Source organism: Eutrema salsugineum, unplaced genomic scaffold, assembly GCF_000478725.1.
Source record: "Eutrema salsugineum unplaced genomic scaffold, Eutsalg1_0 scaffold_1, whole genome shotgun sequence".
In the NCBI taxonomy this organism is placed as follows: Eukaryota; Viridiplantae; Streptophyta; class Magnoliopsida; order Brassicales; family Brassicaceae; genus Eutrema; species Eutrema salsugineum.
Window position 1 is genome coordinate 1,387,812 of NW_006256909.1, and position 18,291 is coordinate 1,406,102.

At 34.2% G+C, this 18,291-nt stretch overlaps 3 protein-coding genes across 3 annotated transcripts; 1 reads left to right on the plus strand and 2 right to left on the minus strand.

Annotated features, from left to right (window-relative positions):
- Positions 1 to 155: 155 nt before the first annotated feature.
- Positions 156 to 1,535, plus strand: LOC18031149 (UDP-glycosyltransferase 72C1). The gene has a single exon (XM_006411900.1). The coding sequence runs from the start codon at positions 156 to 158 to the stop codon at positions 1,533 to 1,535; it is 1,380 nt and encodes a 459-aa protein (XP_006411963.1).
- A 130-nt stretch (positions 1,536 to 1,665) lies between these two features.
- Positions 1,666 to 5,286, minus strand: LOC18031150 (probable Xaa-Pro aminopeptidase P). Its single transcript, XM_006411901.2, has 15 exons — positions 5,058 to 5,286; positions 4,829 to 4,892; positions 4,578 to 4,717; positions 4,193 to 4,477; positions 3,975 to 4,097; positions 3,622 to 3,894; positions 3,384 to 3,535; positions 3,209 to 3,275; positions 2,967 to 3,101; positions 2,778 to 2,858; positions 2,626 to 2,680; positions 2,434 to 2,538; positions 2,262 to 2,333; positions 2,054 to 2,178; positions 1,666 to 1,963 (listed from the first exon to the last, which is right to left on the minus strand). The coding sequence occupies exons 1-15, from the start codon at positions 5,148 to 5,150 to the stop codon at positions 1,796 to 1,798; spliced, it is 1,938 nt and encodes a 645-aa protein (XP_006411964.1). The 5' UTR covers positions 5,151 to 5,286; the 3' UTR covers positions 1,666 to 1,795.
- Positions 5,287 to 5,590: 304 nt separating this feature from the next.
- LOC18031151 (probable NAD(P)H dehydrogenase (quinone) FQR1-like 2) lies at positions 5,591 to 7,513 on the minus strand. Its single transcript, XM_006411902.2, has 2 exons — positions 6,847 to 7,513; positions 5,591 to 5,925 (listed from the first exon to the last, which is right to left on the minus strand). Exons 1-2 carry the CDS (start codon positions 7,434 to 7,436, stop codon positions 5,697 to 5,699), a joined length of 819 nt encoding a protein of 272 aa, XP_006411965.1. The 5' UTR covers positions 7,437 to 7,513; the 3' UTR covers positions 5,591 to 5,696.
- Positions 7,514 to 18,291: the final 10,778 nt, after the last annotated feature.

The following is an 18,291-nucleotide window of genomic DNA, read 5'->3' on the forward strand; positions in this document are numbered from 1 at the left end:
ATTTCACTCCGGTTTAATCATTTATTGCAATGAGATGTTCGTCCATTTGGATAACTGCAATCTTAATCCCTACATTCTTCTATATATATATTCAACACAATTCAGTCCAATCACCAAACACAATCTCATAAAGAAGGCAAAAAAACTCTAAAGGCATGGAGTTTCACGGAGTTCTAGTAGCTAGCCCGGGCATGGGCCACGCCGTACCCATCTTAGAACTTGGCAAACGTCTCCTAAACCACCACGGATTTGAACGTGTTACCGTCTTCCTAGTCACAGATGATGTCTCACGCTCAAGATCCCTAATCGGAAAAACGTTGACGGAGAAAGATCCCAAATTCGTGATAAGGTTTATTCAGCTCGACGTTTCAGGTCAAGATCTTAGCGGTTCACTTTTAACTAAACTAGCAGTGATGATGAGGAAGGCATTACCACAGATTAGGTCAGCGGTCATGGGTTTAGAGCTGCACCCTAGTGTTTTCATTGTTGACTTGTTGGGCACGGAAGCTTTAGCGGTGGCTAAAGAGCTTGAGATCACGAAGAAACATGTTCTTGTTACTACCAGTGCTTGGTTTCTAGCTCTTACGGTTTATATGGCGAGTCTTGACAAGGAGACCTTGTATAAGCATCTGAGTAGCAGAGGAGCGTTGCTTATACCGGGATGCAGCCCGGTTAAGTTTGACCGGGTTCAAGATCCGGGTAATTATGTCAGAGAACTCGCTGAGTCTCAGCGAATTGGTGCTGAGGTGCTAACCGCGGATGGGGTGTTTGTGAATACATGGCACGATGTGGAGCCAGTGACGATCAGGTCTTTCTTGGATCCAAAGAATCTCTGTCGAGTTATGAGAGGAGTGCCGGTTTACCATGTTGGGCCGCTGGTTAGACCAGCAGAACCAGAGTTGAAGCATGACGTTTTGGAGTGGCTTGACTTACAACCCAAAGAGTCAGTGGTTTATGTTTCTTTCGGGAGTGGTGGTGCATTAACAGCCGACCAGACAATCGAGCTGGCTAACGGTTTGGAGCTGAGTGGTCACAGGTTTGTTTGGGTCGTCAGACCACCAGCCGAAGACGACCCGTCTGCGTCAATGTTTGACAAAACCAAGAATCAGACAGAACCACTTGATTTCTTACCCGAGGGATTTATAGACCGGACCAAAAATATGGGTTTGGTGGTCCGGACATGGGCCCCACAAGAGGAGATCCTGGCGCACGAATCAACCGGCGGTTTTGTGACTCACTGCGGATGGAACTCGGTTTTGGAGAGCATAGTAAACGGTGTGCCGATGATAGCTTGGCCTTTGTACTCAGAGCAGAAAATGAACGCGTGGATGGTTTCAGAGGAGCTAAAGATTGCGTCGCGTGTTAACGTTGGCGATGGGATTGTGAAGAAGGAAGAGATAGTTGAAATGGTGAAGAGAGTGATGGATGATGAAGAAGGAAAAGAGATGAGAAAGAACGTTAAGGAACTGAAGAAGACAGCAGAAGAAGCTCTCAAGAAGCCTAACATTCCTTCTCTTTACTTCACCCAAAACTAACTACGAAAAAAAAAATTACAATACCATAGCAACAAAACAATGAACGTTAAAGTTTCTTTATGAGCCAAGAAGATATAGAGACAAGGTTCAAGAACTGAGAATCTTGTAGATTTAAAGACACGCGTTTAAGAAACATGAGCTTATGATTTATGTAAATGTCTGAATAAAAACTAAAGTACAAGAATCTATGTAATGACTTCAAAATATTTTTTGGTTTACAAGTGAAGAAGACATTTAATTGAGAGAAATCTGGGAGGAGATTAAACCGATACACATACAGGTTCGGTAGCTTTCTTGAGCCATTCCATTTCGGTCTGGTTCATGAAAGGGGCCAAGATGTCTTTGCATTTCAAATGGTATGTGTTTAGCCAATCGATCTCTTCCCGTGTCAACTGGTCTAGATCGATAAGTTTCACTTGATATGGTGCCTGGAGCGAGAGAGAGAGAGAGAGAGTTTCTCAAAAACGTGTATTGATAACAGAACCAAGAACAGTTAAGAAACATAGAGTAAGTAGTACCCAAGTGATATGTTCAAATTGCAAGTAGCCCTTTTCGCCAAAATTGAATTCGGTTTCAGCATCATTGACAACAAGAACATTCTCCAACCTAATACCAAAGTTCCCATCTTCATAGTAACCAGGTTCTGCAAAATAAAACAAAGCAAAGTTTTAGAATGTGAGGTTAACCGAAGAAAATAAATATCAATCTTTTTTGTTGCAGACGGACCATCTGTTACAGTCATGGTAGCTTGAAGAGGCACATTCCTAGCACTCGGTCTGAAGCTAACTTGGTGAGGTCCTGCATAATCCCAACACATAATTAAGTTACTTGATAGTTAGAATTTCAAAAAGATTATGCATATAAGAAAGAGAGAATAAAGAGGTTTCTCATCACTTGCCTTCATGAACAAAAAGGTAAGAGCCGACTCCATGGCCAGTACCATGCCGATAATCCAAGCCATACTTCCACAAAGGAGCTCGAGCAAGAATATCAAGTGTATAACCTGTTATATAGCCAATAAGAAACATAACAGATCATACTCAATATGAAGCCATACGATTCAAACATGACCCTTGAGATAAAAAATTACCGTTTGTTCCTTTAGGAAATCGAGCATTTCCGAGAGCAACATGACCCTTGAGCACCTAAGATGATGCCCATTATTACAGATTAGCGAATTCAGTTGTTCCAAATAAATAAGAACATAATCTTTGTAAACTTTATTTTTCGATGAGTACATACCGCAGTATAGCAGTCCTTTTCATGAGCTGAAGGTTTTCCAAAGTGAACCGTTCGGGTTATATCAGTTGTTCCATCGAGATACTTCGCTCAAAGACATCAATAAATTTGTATGTTAGAGAAGATTCTTTTGAATTACATATAAGGGAAGCTTATAGTATTTAGTACTCAGTCATGTGGATAATAATAAACCTGTGCTCCTGAATCACATAAGTAAATTTTGTCTGGGTCCATCTCCGCACAAGCTTCTGGCTCTGGTGAATAATGTATAATCGCAGCGTTTGAACCAACAGATGATATAGTAGGAAAGCTTAAACCTCTAAAATGCTGCAACCACATGAAAAAACGAGAGAAATTGCACCACCTAAATGTTGATTTTGAAAAAAATGATTTAAAGTTTAAGAACAATAAATGATGTTATATGTAAACATTACCTCTTTAGCAGCTCGGAGACTTTCCAGCTTATCGCTCACAGTCACTTCAGTAAGCTTAGAGGTCTCACTAATTTGTGTTTTTTGGCCAGAAGCAGAACTCATTACTTCATGAACTATGGGAAATAGATTGTAAAGTATGGAAAAAAACTACAAAACAAATAAGAAAGATGCTTACGTTGGTTTCTTTTTGTTTGCCTCTGCTTCCAAAAAGTATCCAGATGCTCCATAAAGCTCCTGCATCTGTTTATCGAGCCAAACAAGGTACTGAACAACAGCTGCACCATCACGAACATGTGCCTTTTTGAGTCCCTCCAGCTCAACCGGGTTCTAACACAAAGGAGCAGAACCAATATATAAATAGAACGTTACACGATAAATACGTTTAAGAGTGTCAAAAGAGCATTCCTCATTACCTTCAAGGCTTTTGAGAGGGAGAGAGGAGATGGTTGCAGAAGGACCTTGTCTGCATCCAACTTGGAGTAAAGTGCATAGCAGCACGAAGCAGGGTCAACCCATAACCGATCAGTCTGTTCAGAATCAATCTCCATGTCCTTTGTAGCCTCGGGTTGAGCAGTTTTAGAGACAAATGAAGAGAAAAGCCGATCAGAAGCAAGCAAGGACACATCTGATATCACATCTGTGTACTCCCGGACTTCTACACTAAGCCCTTTGAAATAAGCACTTGCCTGCACATTTACAAACTCGAATATCAGAAGTTGCATAAAAAAGCTGTGGCGCAAGAATCGCATAAGATGAAAAGCCTGACCTCATCGGATACTTTCTTTTTGTCCACATAGAGGAACGCAGAGTCGGTTGTAACAATTGCAAACGCATGAACAACGGGACAGTAGGCAACATCAGTTCCACGGATATTGTACAGCCAAGCAACCTGCATGAATGGCGTAAAAGCCCAATCAAGACATTTCCAAAGCAATCTTGAGCACAAAGAGAGAGAGAGAGAGATCATTAGAATTATAATCACACCTCATCAAGAGCAGCAATGACCAAACCACGCGCACTCTCTTGCTTAAGCTTTGCCCTCAAATCTTCCAATTTCTCGGAAACAGAACGCCCTGCAAACTCCAAGGGATGAACGATAACCGGACACATCTCAGAAGCCGGACGGTTTTTCCAGACTTGGTCCACAAGATCAGTTGTTGTCGGGATTAGCTTCTGACTCTTCTTGGCAAAGGACTTTCCCCATCTATTTGCGGTGTCTACGGAAACACACCATGAATCAACACCTATGTTTGCCTCTTCAGGGAGATTCTACATTGTCCCAACAATAACAAAACAAAAAGCTTCGATGAACACAGAAACAAAGAAACATCTCAAAAGTTATCAATCATCAAGTATTTGAGTGATTTACCTCTGACATCCAAACTTCAACAAGAGGATCTTCTCCCATTCGCATTAGTGTCCATTCGTTGCTAAGCTGTTGCATTGCTTGCAGGAAGTATCGTCCATCAGTCCAAAGCCTTGCTTCGGTTTTCGTGATAAGTGCCAAACCTAGCGATCAAAATCACCACCGGAGATCAAACTATGAGCAAGTCTCTCCGATTTTCGATCAACGATTCAAAGTAACGATTTTTCGAATCGAGAAAAGAAAAAGAATCAAACCTGCACTCCCAGTGAATCCAGAGACGAACTCGCGGCGTTTGTCTCGTGCAGAAACATACTCGCTCTACGTCGATGGCGGCAATTGAAACACAATTCGATCAAATTAAATAAAAATCGAAACTTTATCTTTATTGAATCTACGAACGGAAGATGAATTCAAGTAACATAAGCAAAATCAAAGATCGGATCAAGAATAAAAAAAAAAAAGGGGTAATTCAAACAATCAGACCTGGTGATAATCTTCGGAAGGCACAACCAAAGCATCAAGAGGAGGAGAGTGAGAGGCCATTAGTGACCTCAAGGAAGATAGAATCTCAGACATGTCGGCGTTCTCTTCGGAGAGAATTTTGCGTTATTTGGGTATTGTTTCAAGGACGAACACAGATTCAGAGGTTTTGAGAGATGATAGATATTAAAAGTACATAAATGTTATACAGTTTACGTCTTCCTAGGAATCCTAGTGGCTGACGCAATTAAAACAAAAAATATTTTCCCTACATTATAGCGATTTAAATTTTGTATAAGGAAATATAATAATTCTGATAAGAAATTGGTTTTCGATTCAACAAACTCCAGTGAAGCACAGTAACAACTTTTTTGGTTTTTTTTGTCCAAGGACGATGATCACATTGATGACAATGATGATTTTTTAAAAATAAAATAAATTTAAAAAACCATGTACACACTACTACCATTAACGTGAGAACCCGATGATGATGCAAGGTTCTTCGAGTATGGCGATATTGAAAACACTCAAGAAAATAGAATTGAAAAGAAAGGCAGATTTTATATGATTATTTAGCGGGAGGAGGAATTGAATAAAAGAGGAAAAAAATAAAGAAGCCATCATGGGTTTTTTTCTTTCTTCTCAAGGTTGTGAAAGTCTCTTGACTATTGCAGCCATGTAGTTTCCTTGATGTTCAGCAAGAGCCAGTTCTGTTTCCGTTGCTTCTCTTGAGCCATCACCAGCAAACACACCTGCTCCATAAGGAGAGCCTCCACGGATCGAGTCCATCTTGAACATCCCAGCTCCAAAAGTGTAGCCTATTGGGACGAATAGCATCCCGTGGTGCACGAGCTGTGTGATTGCTGTCCATCTGTAACCAACACCAACATAGATTTTAGCAAGTGTTTCAGAATCAGAGCTTGACATCATGAATGCATAATGATTCGGAAAGAATGCCGCAGAATAAAGGATTCTAATAGTACACTTGTTGAGATCTGCAAAAGCTTTAAGATGCTGAAGCATATGACTTCATATGAGATGCAAGATTCCGCATTGTTATGCTTCTCTATATTGCTCTTGTGTGAAAGGAACCAAGTTATAACAGAACCCAAGTGACAAAAAAAAAGGAATTGATTCCACAGAGTCAAAGAGTTGAAGGGGCCTGTAAGTGACTGCAAAGTGCAAAGAATGACTGACGAGACATTGAAGAAACTATCGCAGAGATAAAAAAAACACATAAATTTTACAGGAGGCAACACTCTCATGCCTAGAAATTAAGCAATTTTGGTGGTGAGAAAGTGGGAATCTGATCTAATTAAGTTCATTTTACATTTCCTTATATAAATCTCCCCATACTTGCCTAGCATACTCGGAATCCTATCCTACCAACAGAGAAAAGAGCCTACAAAAAGACTAAGACTCACGGTATAGGCCAATACAATTGAGTTCTGAAACTATACCTCTCCTAGAATCCCTTGAAATCAAAGATCAAGCAAGCAAACCACCATAATCATTGCTCTCTGACAAGCTTTTACTAAAGACACGATCCACCATAGACTATAAACTCTATTGTACTAGATAAAAGTCCTGACCACAACAAACTTTCACCACCTAAAACATAAAGTTGATGGTTTTATTATAGCTGCATTTATTTCACATGATAACTCCGATTAAAACACAAAACTTTGATGAGAGAAATTGAATACTTGTACTCCAAATCCAACTACTTCAGTTTAGAACCAACCAAATGTAATCACGAGAAATGGTAAACGAGTAAAAGAACAAAGCTTACGCAGTAGTCTCTTGGCCACCTCCTTGAGTCCCTGTACTCACGAAGAACCCAGCAGGCTTACCAGCGAGTGTCTGCTCTTTCCACAATTGTCCCGTCGAATCAAAGAAAGCCTTCATTTGCGCAGCCATACATCCATACCTCGTCGGAAATCCAAACAGAAACCCATCAGCAGCCGCCATTTCCGCCGCGGTGATCTCCGGGATCTCCGAATCCTTTGGCGGCTTCTTCATCTGCTCAACGACGTCCTGCGACAGCGTCTCCGGCACTCTGTACAGCGTCGCCTCAACTCCTTCGACGCTATCCACGCCCTTTTTCATCCTCCTCGCCAAGCTCTCGACGTGTCCGTACATCGAATAGAACACGACGAAGATCTTGAGCGGCGAGATCGTCCTAGCCGTAATCGCCGGGGTTGTTGTTCCCGCAGTGTTCGTCGCCGTCGTTCGATCGCCGTCAACGGTGGTCTGATCATCCTCAATCGGGATCGGAACATTAGCAGTGTCGTGGTTTTCGATTCCGGGACCATCGCCGGTGGTGGCGAGAGACGACGGCTTCTTCTTCTTGCTGGGAACGCATCCGCCTCCTTTCCCCATCGAGATTATCTCCCAATTTTCCGTCAACGATAATCGATTAATTAAAAAAATAAATAAATAAAAAATGATCACCTGAAACACTGGACTTATACTAATCACCACTCTAAATTATCGCAATTAAAAATGGGGTTAAGCGAAGATTTAACAGTCACAGAAACACAGTCAGGTCCACGAAAACGGCGCCGTATATTATACGGTCAATATTGAGTTCATGATTGGGCTTAATTTTTTTGGTTTCATACCAGTTGGGCTTTTTAGCTATTAGCCCATTTATTATGTAGAAGAAGCCTAATGTAAGTAAAGTAGGTTAATTCTGATTGGGCTTATCATTGGCAACAAATTGCTACTTTGTAAATGATATGATAAATCAATCAAACTAACAATTTATAAATAGATGTACAGTATAATCATTCTGTTGCTATCTTAAGTAACCATAGTTATGGAATCTAGCATGTGTAACAATAGCCATTTTAAAACACACACAAAAAAATCATTTCATTCGTTACTATAATAGACGCATAAAATATATTTCACACAATTGAAATTCCACCTCTGGTATAATGTTTGAAGATGTAATTTGAAATATTGAATATCGAAAATATTAAATTTTGGGTTATATTACAGTTGCGTAGAGCTAACATAGATCATACCTGATTGGCTAATGTCGGAAAAGGGAAACATGATTTTATATTAATGTATTGATGCTTCGATAGATTAAAAGCTTTATTATTTTATTATTATTTTAACATCATGCTTCTATGTTGTGCCATGTATTACCTTGGACCACCATGAAAATCATACAGGATCCCGTTTAAAGCTGCAAAAACCAAAATAGAAAGAATATTATTAATTTATGATAGATTAGGAGAATTTTTTTTTATAAAAAAAAAATAATACGTTAAAATTAACACCCCACGAATCTAGGACCAAACCCAAGAGCAATCTAGAAAAGCTTCCTCTTTTAGCTGTCATTGGGTACGGCTGTCGGCTGTCGAGTTAATAGCCATGCCACGTTTGCGAATACTATTTATGGAAATTTTATAATCTTAAATTAAGGAGCTAATTGACAAGATTTGTTTAGTTGCTAACCATGTGCTTTTGATTTGGGATGCAGTAAGAACCAGAGAGACAGGTTGGACCTCGAAACAGGCAAAGGAATTAATCCCAAACTAGATTCTAATTCAGTGCATCCGCACAGGAATATTTTTTATTGTTTAATGAAATTTATAATATAATTTGTGTTTTTGAGTTTAGATATAATTATTTTTATAAATATATTTTTTAATAAGTGAAAATATTAATTTTTATGTATTTTTATAGTATTAAAATTAATTATGATTATAAAAATATAATTTTAATCCGTCCGCTAATATTAATTCAAAATGAACTATTATAAAAACATAATTCTAACTTTTCCGTTCATATTACCGTATAATATAAATATTTGTTAAAAGTTTGAAATGTATTAACAGTATTATTTAGCATTATAATTTTCTAAAATTTAATCAACGAAAAGAGTGTACAACTGGTTTTTCAAACCACATTATAGTGTATGCAATAATTTTTAATTTTTTATGTTTTGATTTTGTATGAAAAATATATTTTCGATATACATGTATAATTCAAAATTAGTGATTTTAGTTACCAAAATATTTTTAATCCGGTTTTTTATTTATATTGTTAGTTCTATGAATTTTTAAAAATATTTTTATAATATTTAAATTACACATTTGAATTTTACCTATTATTTTATTATTAATTTATAAATAACTCATAATCGTAAATATATTATATAAACAACATAAATATCATATCATTTATATCATTATAAATATTTTATATTTCAAATATGACCATTATTTTTCATATGTGAATTATTTTTTTTCCAAAAATTCTAGATATTTTTGATAAAAATGTTTAATAGTATAAAAATTATTTAAATTAGAATCTTTAAATCAAATCTAAATTAATATCTGATTTATTATTTTTAATCAAATCAAATCAAATCTAAATTATCTATATTTAAGGAACTCTAAAAATATTTAAATTAATAACTAATTTTCAAAATTAAATATCAATAATTATTAAAATTATTTTTAAACACTTAAAAAATTAAGAATGTTTGGAAACAAGTATTAAATGTGCTTCTGTTTTATTATAATAGATAAAAAAAACCCGTAAAGAAACTGTACATATATATTGATATATATTATAGTATACTGTTTTTAAGTATAACTATAATTAATTATTACTCCACGTTAGTGTTTTTGGGACCGTCCACGTTGTGTTTAATCGTAAAGATTGTTGCAGTGATTAGTGTCTTAATCGAGTAATTGAGAATCTTTTATTGTTATTTAAAATAAACAAATATTTAGGCTTAGCTGTTTAGAGGTTTTCACTTTTCATGCTTTATCAAATCATCACTACCGAAGGATCCACGAAATTCTATTGGATTTCTTTAAACCAACGAATTTCAACACTAATCAACTACTTGAAGCATACTGATTGTCAGACAACAGAAAATGGAAAATATAATTTGGCAGTGGAGCATTATATTTCTTTATAATTTATTTGCTCATTGGTTCGTATATATACTTTTTACTTTAACGGTGAGGGCGACGCGCGAGACAGAGGCACTGAGAGGCTTGTGTCCCAACTCTATTTTAAAAAACATTTGAGTGTTGACTTAAGAAAAACACATTTTGAGTATGCTTTATTATTCGAACAAAAAAAAGAAGCTTTAATTAGGGTCCCTAGATTTGAGACTTTAAATTGATTTTTTTTTGTGTGTTAACAGCTCGTTTTTGAACAAGAATAACCCTTTGAAATTATATATTTATTAACTTGTGAAGAGGTTATTTACCGACGTCGCTATCCGTTTTTGGTAAAACGTGGAATATGTCAATTTCTTAAATTCTAAAAGCTTATTATCATTTGAAAGAAATGAAATCAATAAGACGTGAGATAGCAAGTTCAAAAGTGGCACTGTTTTTGATCTCATATCATATGCTCTATTTTCTTCCGTATCTTTATGGACTGTTTTACAACTCTATATTTTGATACAAGAAAAGAAAAATTTCAACACTCGAAATCTTCTCAAACATTTTGTAAATATTTCTGTTGATTAATAAATTTAATTAAAAAATGCAAGTTTAATCTTTCTATTTCTCTCAACTGCATGCCATGCAAGCGCAGCGTGGATATTATTAATTAGTCAATAGGTAGCTTCACAATTCACAACAGAACTCTACCTTTCGATTCATTCTGCTGATTAAATTGATCCAGAGTTTTTCGATACTAAATATCGATTCGTTTCATATGAGATATGGAATCGAATTTGTTGCGTTTTGATCCAGCACTACTCTTACTATTTCAAATTACTAAAAGCAACAAAAGAGAGAAAAAAATCATTAAAAGAAAATATAAACATGTATCCGTATGTGTTTGCATATGCGCCCTATATTAAAGAAGTTTAAGGCATCGTAGATTTTATGCTCAAATTAAGGCGTAACTGAAGGAAAATATTTAATGATTAATTTGGTCTAGGTAGAAAGAGTTTACTTTAAAAAATAATTAAAAAAAAAACTTGTTGGAATAAACACAGCCATCGATCATTGGCGGAGAAGCAATATTAAATTTGAAAGGGCACCAATATTTAAGATACGACTTTCCAATTGAGGTAAAGTATTGGATGAGAGAGCATGCAATGTAATTCTTGCTGTTTGTGGCAATTTATTGGATAATAACATTCTAAATTATTGTGTAGACTACCTAACGTCTAGGTGGTGTCTATAGCTTTAGGACCCTAAATTGCAATACATTTGATTATACAATGTATGTGCACATAACATAAGATATCAATTTCTTTCCGTGGGTCTATGATTTTGTAGCCTTATATAGTAAATGCGTGTCACATATCTCAAGGTTTTGGGAGTGCCCATCATATAAGATAAATGTACTATATAATGTGTATAACTGAAGACTGGAGTTGAAGATAATTAATGGTTTGTACTTTCTTAGACATTGCTTATAATTTGGTAATGAGCATCTTGCTGATAACTTTGGATTTTGTTAATAGTCACAAGAAAGAATATAATGTATGAAAGAATATCTCAACAATGTCACTAACCATATGGATCTGTCAAAAAAAAAATTGTTGAACGTCGATTCTGTTTACCCAAAAATTAGATGGCTTTCAAAGATTCATTATACACCAAACGTATGTTAATAAAAATATTGTATCTAGCTTTTCATTTTTATAAGGAACCTTTTTATAACGAAAGCTGTGACGGATACTTAAAGCTGATTAGCTGAACAAATTTTGAATAAATTGAGTTGTGGTTTTATGTTTGGTGGTTCATTACAGTCAAAGTATTTTATTTTTATTTTTGTTGTAAATACAGCCAAAGTATTTATGCGTACTAGTTTTACAACAAAGAAAACTATAAACACGATTAATGTGAGTATAGAAATGGCATGGTCTTCAGCACAAAAAAAACGAGGTCGTTAGCTTTCTCACGAATTACTTGGCTCTTTACTTATCGATGAATATATGGACTATATATAATGAGTTTAATTATACTATTCTTTTTTTTCTTTCAAGTAAATGAAAAGACTACAGTATGCATACTATTTTGGTGTTTTATCTTTAATAAGAAGGAGTCTCTTGCTCTTTTATATATGTAATAAGAAAGAGTCTGTGTTTTTGATGCAAATATAATTCAATCGTACCCGATACTTTGAGCTCTTCGAAGCTTTGAACAGCCAACCAGGCAAATTTAAATTAATGCAGATCTCACTATTTTCTTAAAATCGAGGTTAATAGTGATTTACCCTAAACTCTATTTATGTTGAGAATTAAGTCAAGGGCTCGAGGTTAATGCATATTGGTGAACCCTATCTCTCTCATCCGTAGTTAATTTTAAGCTCATCTAATATTCGGTAACTGGTGAGTTAATTGTAAAGCTAATTTTAATGTAGCAAGAAGAAAAGAAATTAGATACAGGGAACAATGGACACAATTGTCGCGCATAACCTTGACATTCTAATCAAGTTGTATGTTAGTGTGTTAAAAACTAAAATATCTAAAATATCAACAAATATTCTTGAAGATCACCTACATACATCAATGCCCATGTGTTTTGAAATACCATAAGTTATAGATTTTATTGTATATGCACTTTAGATTATACAAACTTCAAGCTTTTGTTACTATGAATGGAGATTAAAACAAGTTATATATACCGTTAAAGTAATATAGAGGTTTGAAAATGTCCGGAAATGGAGAATCGCAAAATGGTCAAGAAGCAAAAGACAACGAGGGTCTAAATTGTTGTGGCTGCGTAAGCTGGCACGTGTCCGGATTGAAATTGCCTGGTTTGGGCAAAATGTTAAGACTCGCATGTTTCTTTGTTTCGTCTCATTTCCCAGTTCGGAAATCTCTAAAGGCATACGTAACTAGTCCTTTTAAATTTCCCAATTTACAATTCAATGCCATTGATTTGGTAAATATTCAATCAAATGTGATCTTTTTGTGACGCAAACTATTTCGAGTTAAAGCAAAAGGCCAAACGGTTCTTTGCGGATAAGTTTTTGCCTCTCAAGGATAAATGTGTACAAAAATATCACCCTAAGCTTAGTGTATTAAATATTTTATATTTTATTTTTTTCAGATACCTGGATAATGTATTTAGATATTTGAACATTATTAATTTGGATGATAAACGTAATGAGCCATATATTTTTTCCCTAGCGGAATGCCGATTAGAAGTTCATACTTTGATTTTTAGATATTTAATACTAGAGAATATCAAATTGATTCAATTTTATCGTTTTCAAAGTTTTGAGTATATCAAATCTTTTTTTTTTTTGGGTGCAAACCATCAAATTTTGATTATTCATTACTGAGTTCATATAGGTTTTAAATTGATATATACAATACTGAATTCATATAGGGTTTAGTTTTCCAGCAAAATTACTTGATGAGAAAAAAATTCAAAAAGAAACGAAAAATGTTTATTCATTTTCTTTAGTTGGTTAGGTTTAATTTTATATCAATGTATTTAAATTATTTTATTTTATTTTACATAAAAGTATCTGAAATATTTAATTCCTTTCGAAAATTTTGGTATGATTTGAGTTATATATATATATACTGAAATATGGCAGATGGCGGCGACCTGATCATAATGGTCTGATCAATCCTGAAGAAGTGAACCAGGTTCGGTGAATCAAAGATCAGGACACGTGGAACAACACGAGATGTGGTTATATATCATCACCTTTCCTTCTATCTGGCGTGTAAACTGTAGACAGAGTTTCATGAAAGCTTTCTAGTCTTCGAAAGCCAGACCATATTACTTGTAAGAACATTTTTTATTTAATTAAATTTAACATTCAGTTTAAAATAAGACTTTTAACAGGTTTTGTTTCAAATTCAGTTTTGACAACTTACTAAAATTGATCCGTAAGATAAATAGCCTTATACCTCGGATTATCTCGAATAACATTCAAAGCGCAACACAACCCTTTTTGAAATGCTATTTTATATGTAGTTTGTGAAGCCTATATGCACAGCATAATATATAGTGTGAACACACTTTAACTTATATGAGTTTGGACTACTACGTTCACTATGGACTTTTTTCCACCAACGTTAATAGGTGTATTCGTCTATATTTTTGGGTTAAATTGGGATGTATATAAGTTATCTTCGTGAAATATAGATAAGAAATTATCAAATGTAGACAAAGAATATATAGACAATCTTATCATTCCAAATGAACAACACCTATTTTCAAAATAACAATAAAACAACGAGTGAGGGAACCTTAAAATAAACATTAAAAAAGCGTATGACAAGCGCAGAAAATCATGTGACAAATTTTTTTTTTTTAAAAATATGTTTCATTTTACTGGGGTCGTGTAACTAGAGAACGCCTTCGCAAATTCGATTATGTGCATCAGTGCATGTATCAGATGTACTTGATATCAAAAAATAAAAATATTAATTTAATTGAATTACAACCGTCAGCGATACTCTAATAACCCCTTTAAAGTAATTGTAACTCGAATTAATACACTTGGATCTATTTAGAACTTAGAAGGTTTTTATCCCTACACTAACTCAATATATAGGTACCCCACTAATTTGTATTTGTTTCATCTCCAGACTCTAGTTAAAGATGATCATTTTATCAGCTGACTGCTGTCTTTCATTAATCCTTTGCACCTATATGCCAACTACATATCGTAAGCCAATCACACCAAAAGTATTTGATCACCATTTAGCTATGCATATTGTCTCAACAGTTTCAATACATATATATTAATGCAACTGCCAAATTTACTTGAAAAGCTAACCATACTCATGATGTGTGTTATACTGTTATTCTTCTTCATTTTTTGGAAAAAGTGTGTTATATACTGTTATTCAAGACATCAATCCTTATAGTATATATACATATATATATATATATATTAGCAAATGCTGATAATCAGGTTCCAAAAATATATGTATCATCGATCACATAGCAGACTTTTTAGGTGGAACTTTTAATATCAATATTCTGGGTTTATCGATAGTTTCTTTAGAAAATTATTTTATCAAAATTTTGGGTATTAGAGAGGTAGTTGGAGGAGAGTGTGAGAGAGATGTAAGGGAGGGATTGGAAGAACATGTATATGGCAGTGTTCTTAAAGCAGACACAAACACTTACGAGAAGAAAGAGGGAGACAAAAGACTTTGGCTTCCATTGTCTACTTCTCCATATTCTACAATTAAATTAATTTACAAATTATTATACATTTATAAACGTACGTTTGGTTGTGTTGTTATTCGCCACGTTTCGTGGTTGTATTCCTTTCATATGACTCCCATCATGTTCTTTTGTCCCCCCCTTTTTTCTCTCTTTACAAATTTTTCATAAAAAAATGTTTAGATAGAACATTTTAGCAAAAACAGAAAGAAAAGAAAAATAGAAAGAAAAAAACGTTACACATTACATGTCAATTACAAGTACAAATTACACAGAGAGAAGGATTGTGGGAATTTTCTGTATAATCATTTCGACGATGCCGCACAAGCTCTTATATGAGAAGTTCTAACCTATTTTCATAACGGCGAATCGAATATTATTCTTAAGGAATTGACAATTAATGTGAAAGTGATAAAAATATGGGAAGATATTCACAACAATTCTAGTACTCACCATCTAGAACCAAGATATAAAGATGATGCCTTTAGACCGTGTATTTCTCATCCATTCTATCGTTTTTTTTACTGATTACTCATGTTTTTTAACTTTATTATAGTTTTCGAATTTATTCGTACAAAATATTATGTTCAAAGAAGACTGATAGACTAACTTGTTTATGGGAACCAACATAAGATGTACAAACTACAAAGCTAAATGGTCTCATACAAAATGATTATAGCAATAACTATTCCACAAACTCGAATATCTGACGAGATGATAAATATTGTATAGCTCTTCACCCCGGATTTGCATTTAATCAAAAGTAAAAAAAAAAAGAAAAAAAAAAACCTTCAGAAACAAACACTATCCTTAAGACAGACACGCACATACAACAAAAAGTTATCTTTTATCCAACTTTTTTTTTAACAAGTCTTTACCCAATTTAGGGGTCCACTGGTCCAATATCTTTAAGGAGAGTCCGCATCTACAAGCAATTAACATAATGAACATGGAGCTAAACCCATTTTAAGATAATTAACTAAAACTAATTAATGATTTACTTCAGAGTTGGAAGATAATGACAAGTCTACACACTCCATCCAAGTCTCCAACCACTTTAAAGTTGCTATTCTTTTTCTCTTTCGATCCCCAAGAATATCCTTTGTGGCTTTAGAGTTTAGACTTAGCAAGTAATCTAAGTACAGTATTGCTCATTGGCCACCTTTTTTTTCCTATTTTCAGTTCCGAAATGAAATAAATAGTTTAGATTTTAGTAAGTGCATTCATGTTTTTTTTTGGCAAATTTTTGTTGGAGAGTAGATTCTCGTATCCGCTAGCACAAGACGTAGCTAGCTATTTCTACAAAATATTTGAAGACAAGAGTTAAACACGCATTCCCGTAAATGTTGATAATATCGTTGTTATTGCTCCGTGGTCGTGTTGGAAGTGAGGTAATTCTGTTCTTTATATCCTTCTAAACATTGAGGGTCATTTGATTAGGGGTTTGAAAAGTATGTTGATGATCGTTTCCATTACTCTTCAAATGTTGTATATCGTAGTTTGGATGGCTAATTTTATGATAAACTATGAAACAAACACATTTTGAGCTTATTTTCCCAGCCATAATCTACTAGCGAATAGAAGAAGGGTACCAATAATCTTTACCCAAATATAATTAAAAAAAAAAATCGTTGATCCCTAACCACGAATCAAAAGAGAAAAGAATCTAAAGTAGTAACGAAGGGCTTGATTGGGTCGTGGAGGTGGAGGACATCGAGACCGTGAATGTCCTCTCCTCTCTATTGGACAGCACAGTCTCATATGCCAAATAGTCCCTTCTTTATTGGTCTTCCCTCCAATCTTTGTTTAGTAATTAGTTCCTATCATTTGATTTTAGTAATGATTTTTTTTTCACTTTGCTGAGTTCACGTGACTAAATAGTAAATTAGTAAGCTTTCCATCTTTCATGTTCGTATCAATGACGTGTAACTAAATAGTAAATGTTGTAGTATTTCGCATGGACTGCAACATCATGTATATATGTTTGAATTAAAAAAGTGCCAACGGATATCGACCATTCTTAAAAATATTTGTCTATCGAATCAGGCATTGAGATATATTAAATAAAAAACTATGATGTTTTTTTTTGTCATTGTTTCTATTAATATTTGTCCCAATAGTGGTTTTTCGGTTACTAATAATAGTACTACACGAGATTATGAAGGTGGTTTGTGTCTGCTCTTCACAATGCACGATGACCATGCCTATAATTAGATTCGTTAATTTCTTAAACAAGAACGGTTAATCTAATCCCACTCTTAACGATATTATCTTGGATGTCTTTTTGCAGAGAGAAATATATACATATCTACATATATAAGAATATATTTCTCTTTGAACATCGTATATATAAATTATTGAAAGTATATTTTATAATTTTGTTTGGAGATTAATGTAAAATTATATATAATCTAAGGGATTTGACCATTAAAAAAGATAATCCGAGGGAAATTATTAATACAAAAAGACTCTGAATTTCTACTTACAAATATTTAATTAATTTAAATAAATGAACATATTAGGACTTTCATTAGTATTTATTAGTTTATAAACTAAACAAAAATGGAAGAAGGAAAAGTCACTTTAGGAAGATGAATACATGTCACTCGTATTTTGAGGTAAAAATAATGGAAAATACAAGAGGATGGTTTTAATTTGAATGAGTATTCTGATTTGTTATTCTAACAAAGGATGTTTTTATTGAAACTTTCACTTGTTATCTATTTTTTAAGAAAATATCTATTTTTAAGAAAAGAGTTGAGTTCAGCTTGCGTTTATGAGTTTATTTTTATTTCAAAATTATGATACAGAAATATTTATTCAGAAGTCAAATTAGTAATTTATTCCTTAAAATACAAATTTTCAGGGAGAAATCTTGAAATACTAAGTGATGTAGTTATTGTCGTACATTTCATTTTTTCCTTCCTACTTTCACATGAGTTGTATGTTAGTCATATTCGTCTCAGTTATCAAAGCTAGCCGTGTCTTTACAACATGAAACAATATTAAAGATGGTGATAAAGAAACCTTGTTCTCTTTCTATTATTCTCCTAATTAAGTCACAAGGCTCAGAACGAGGCTTATGTCCAGTGGCATTT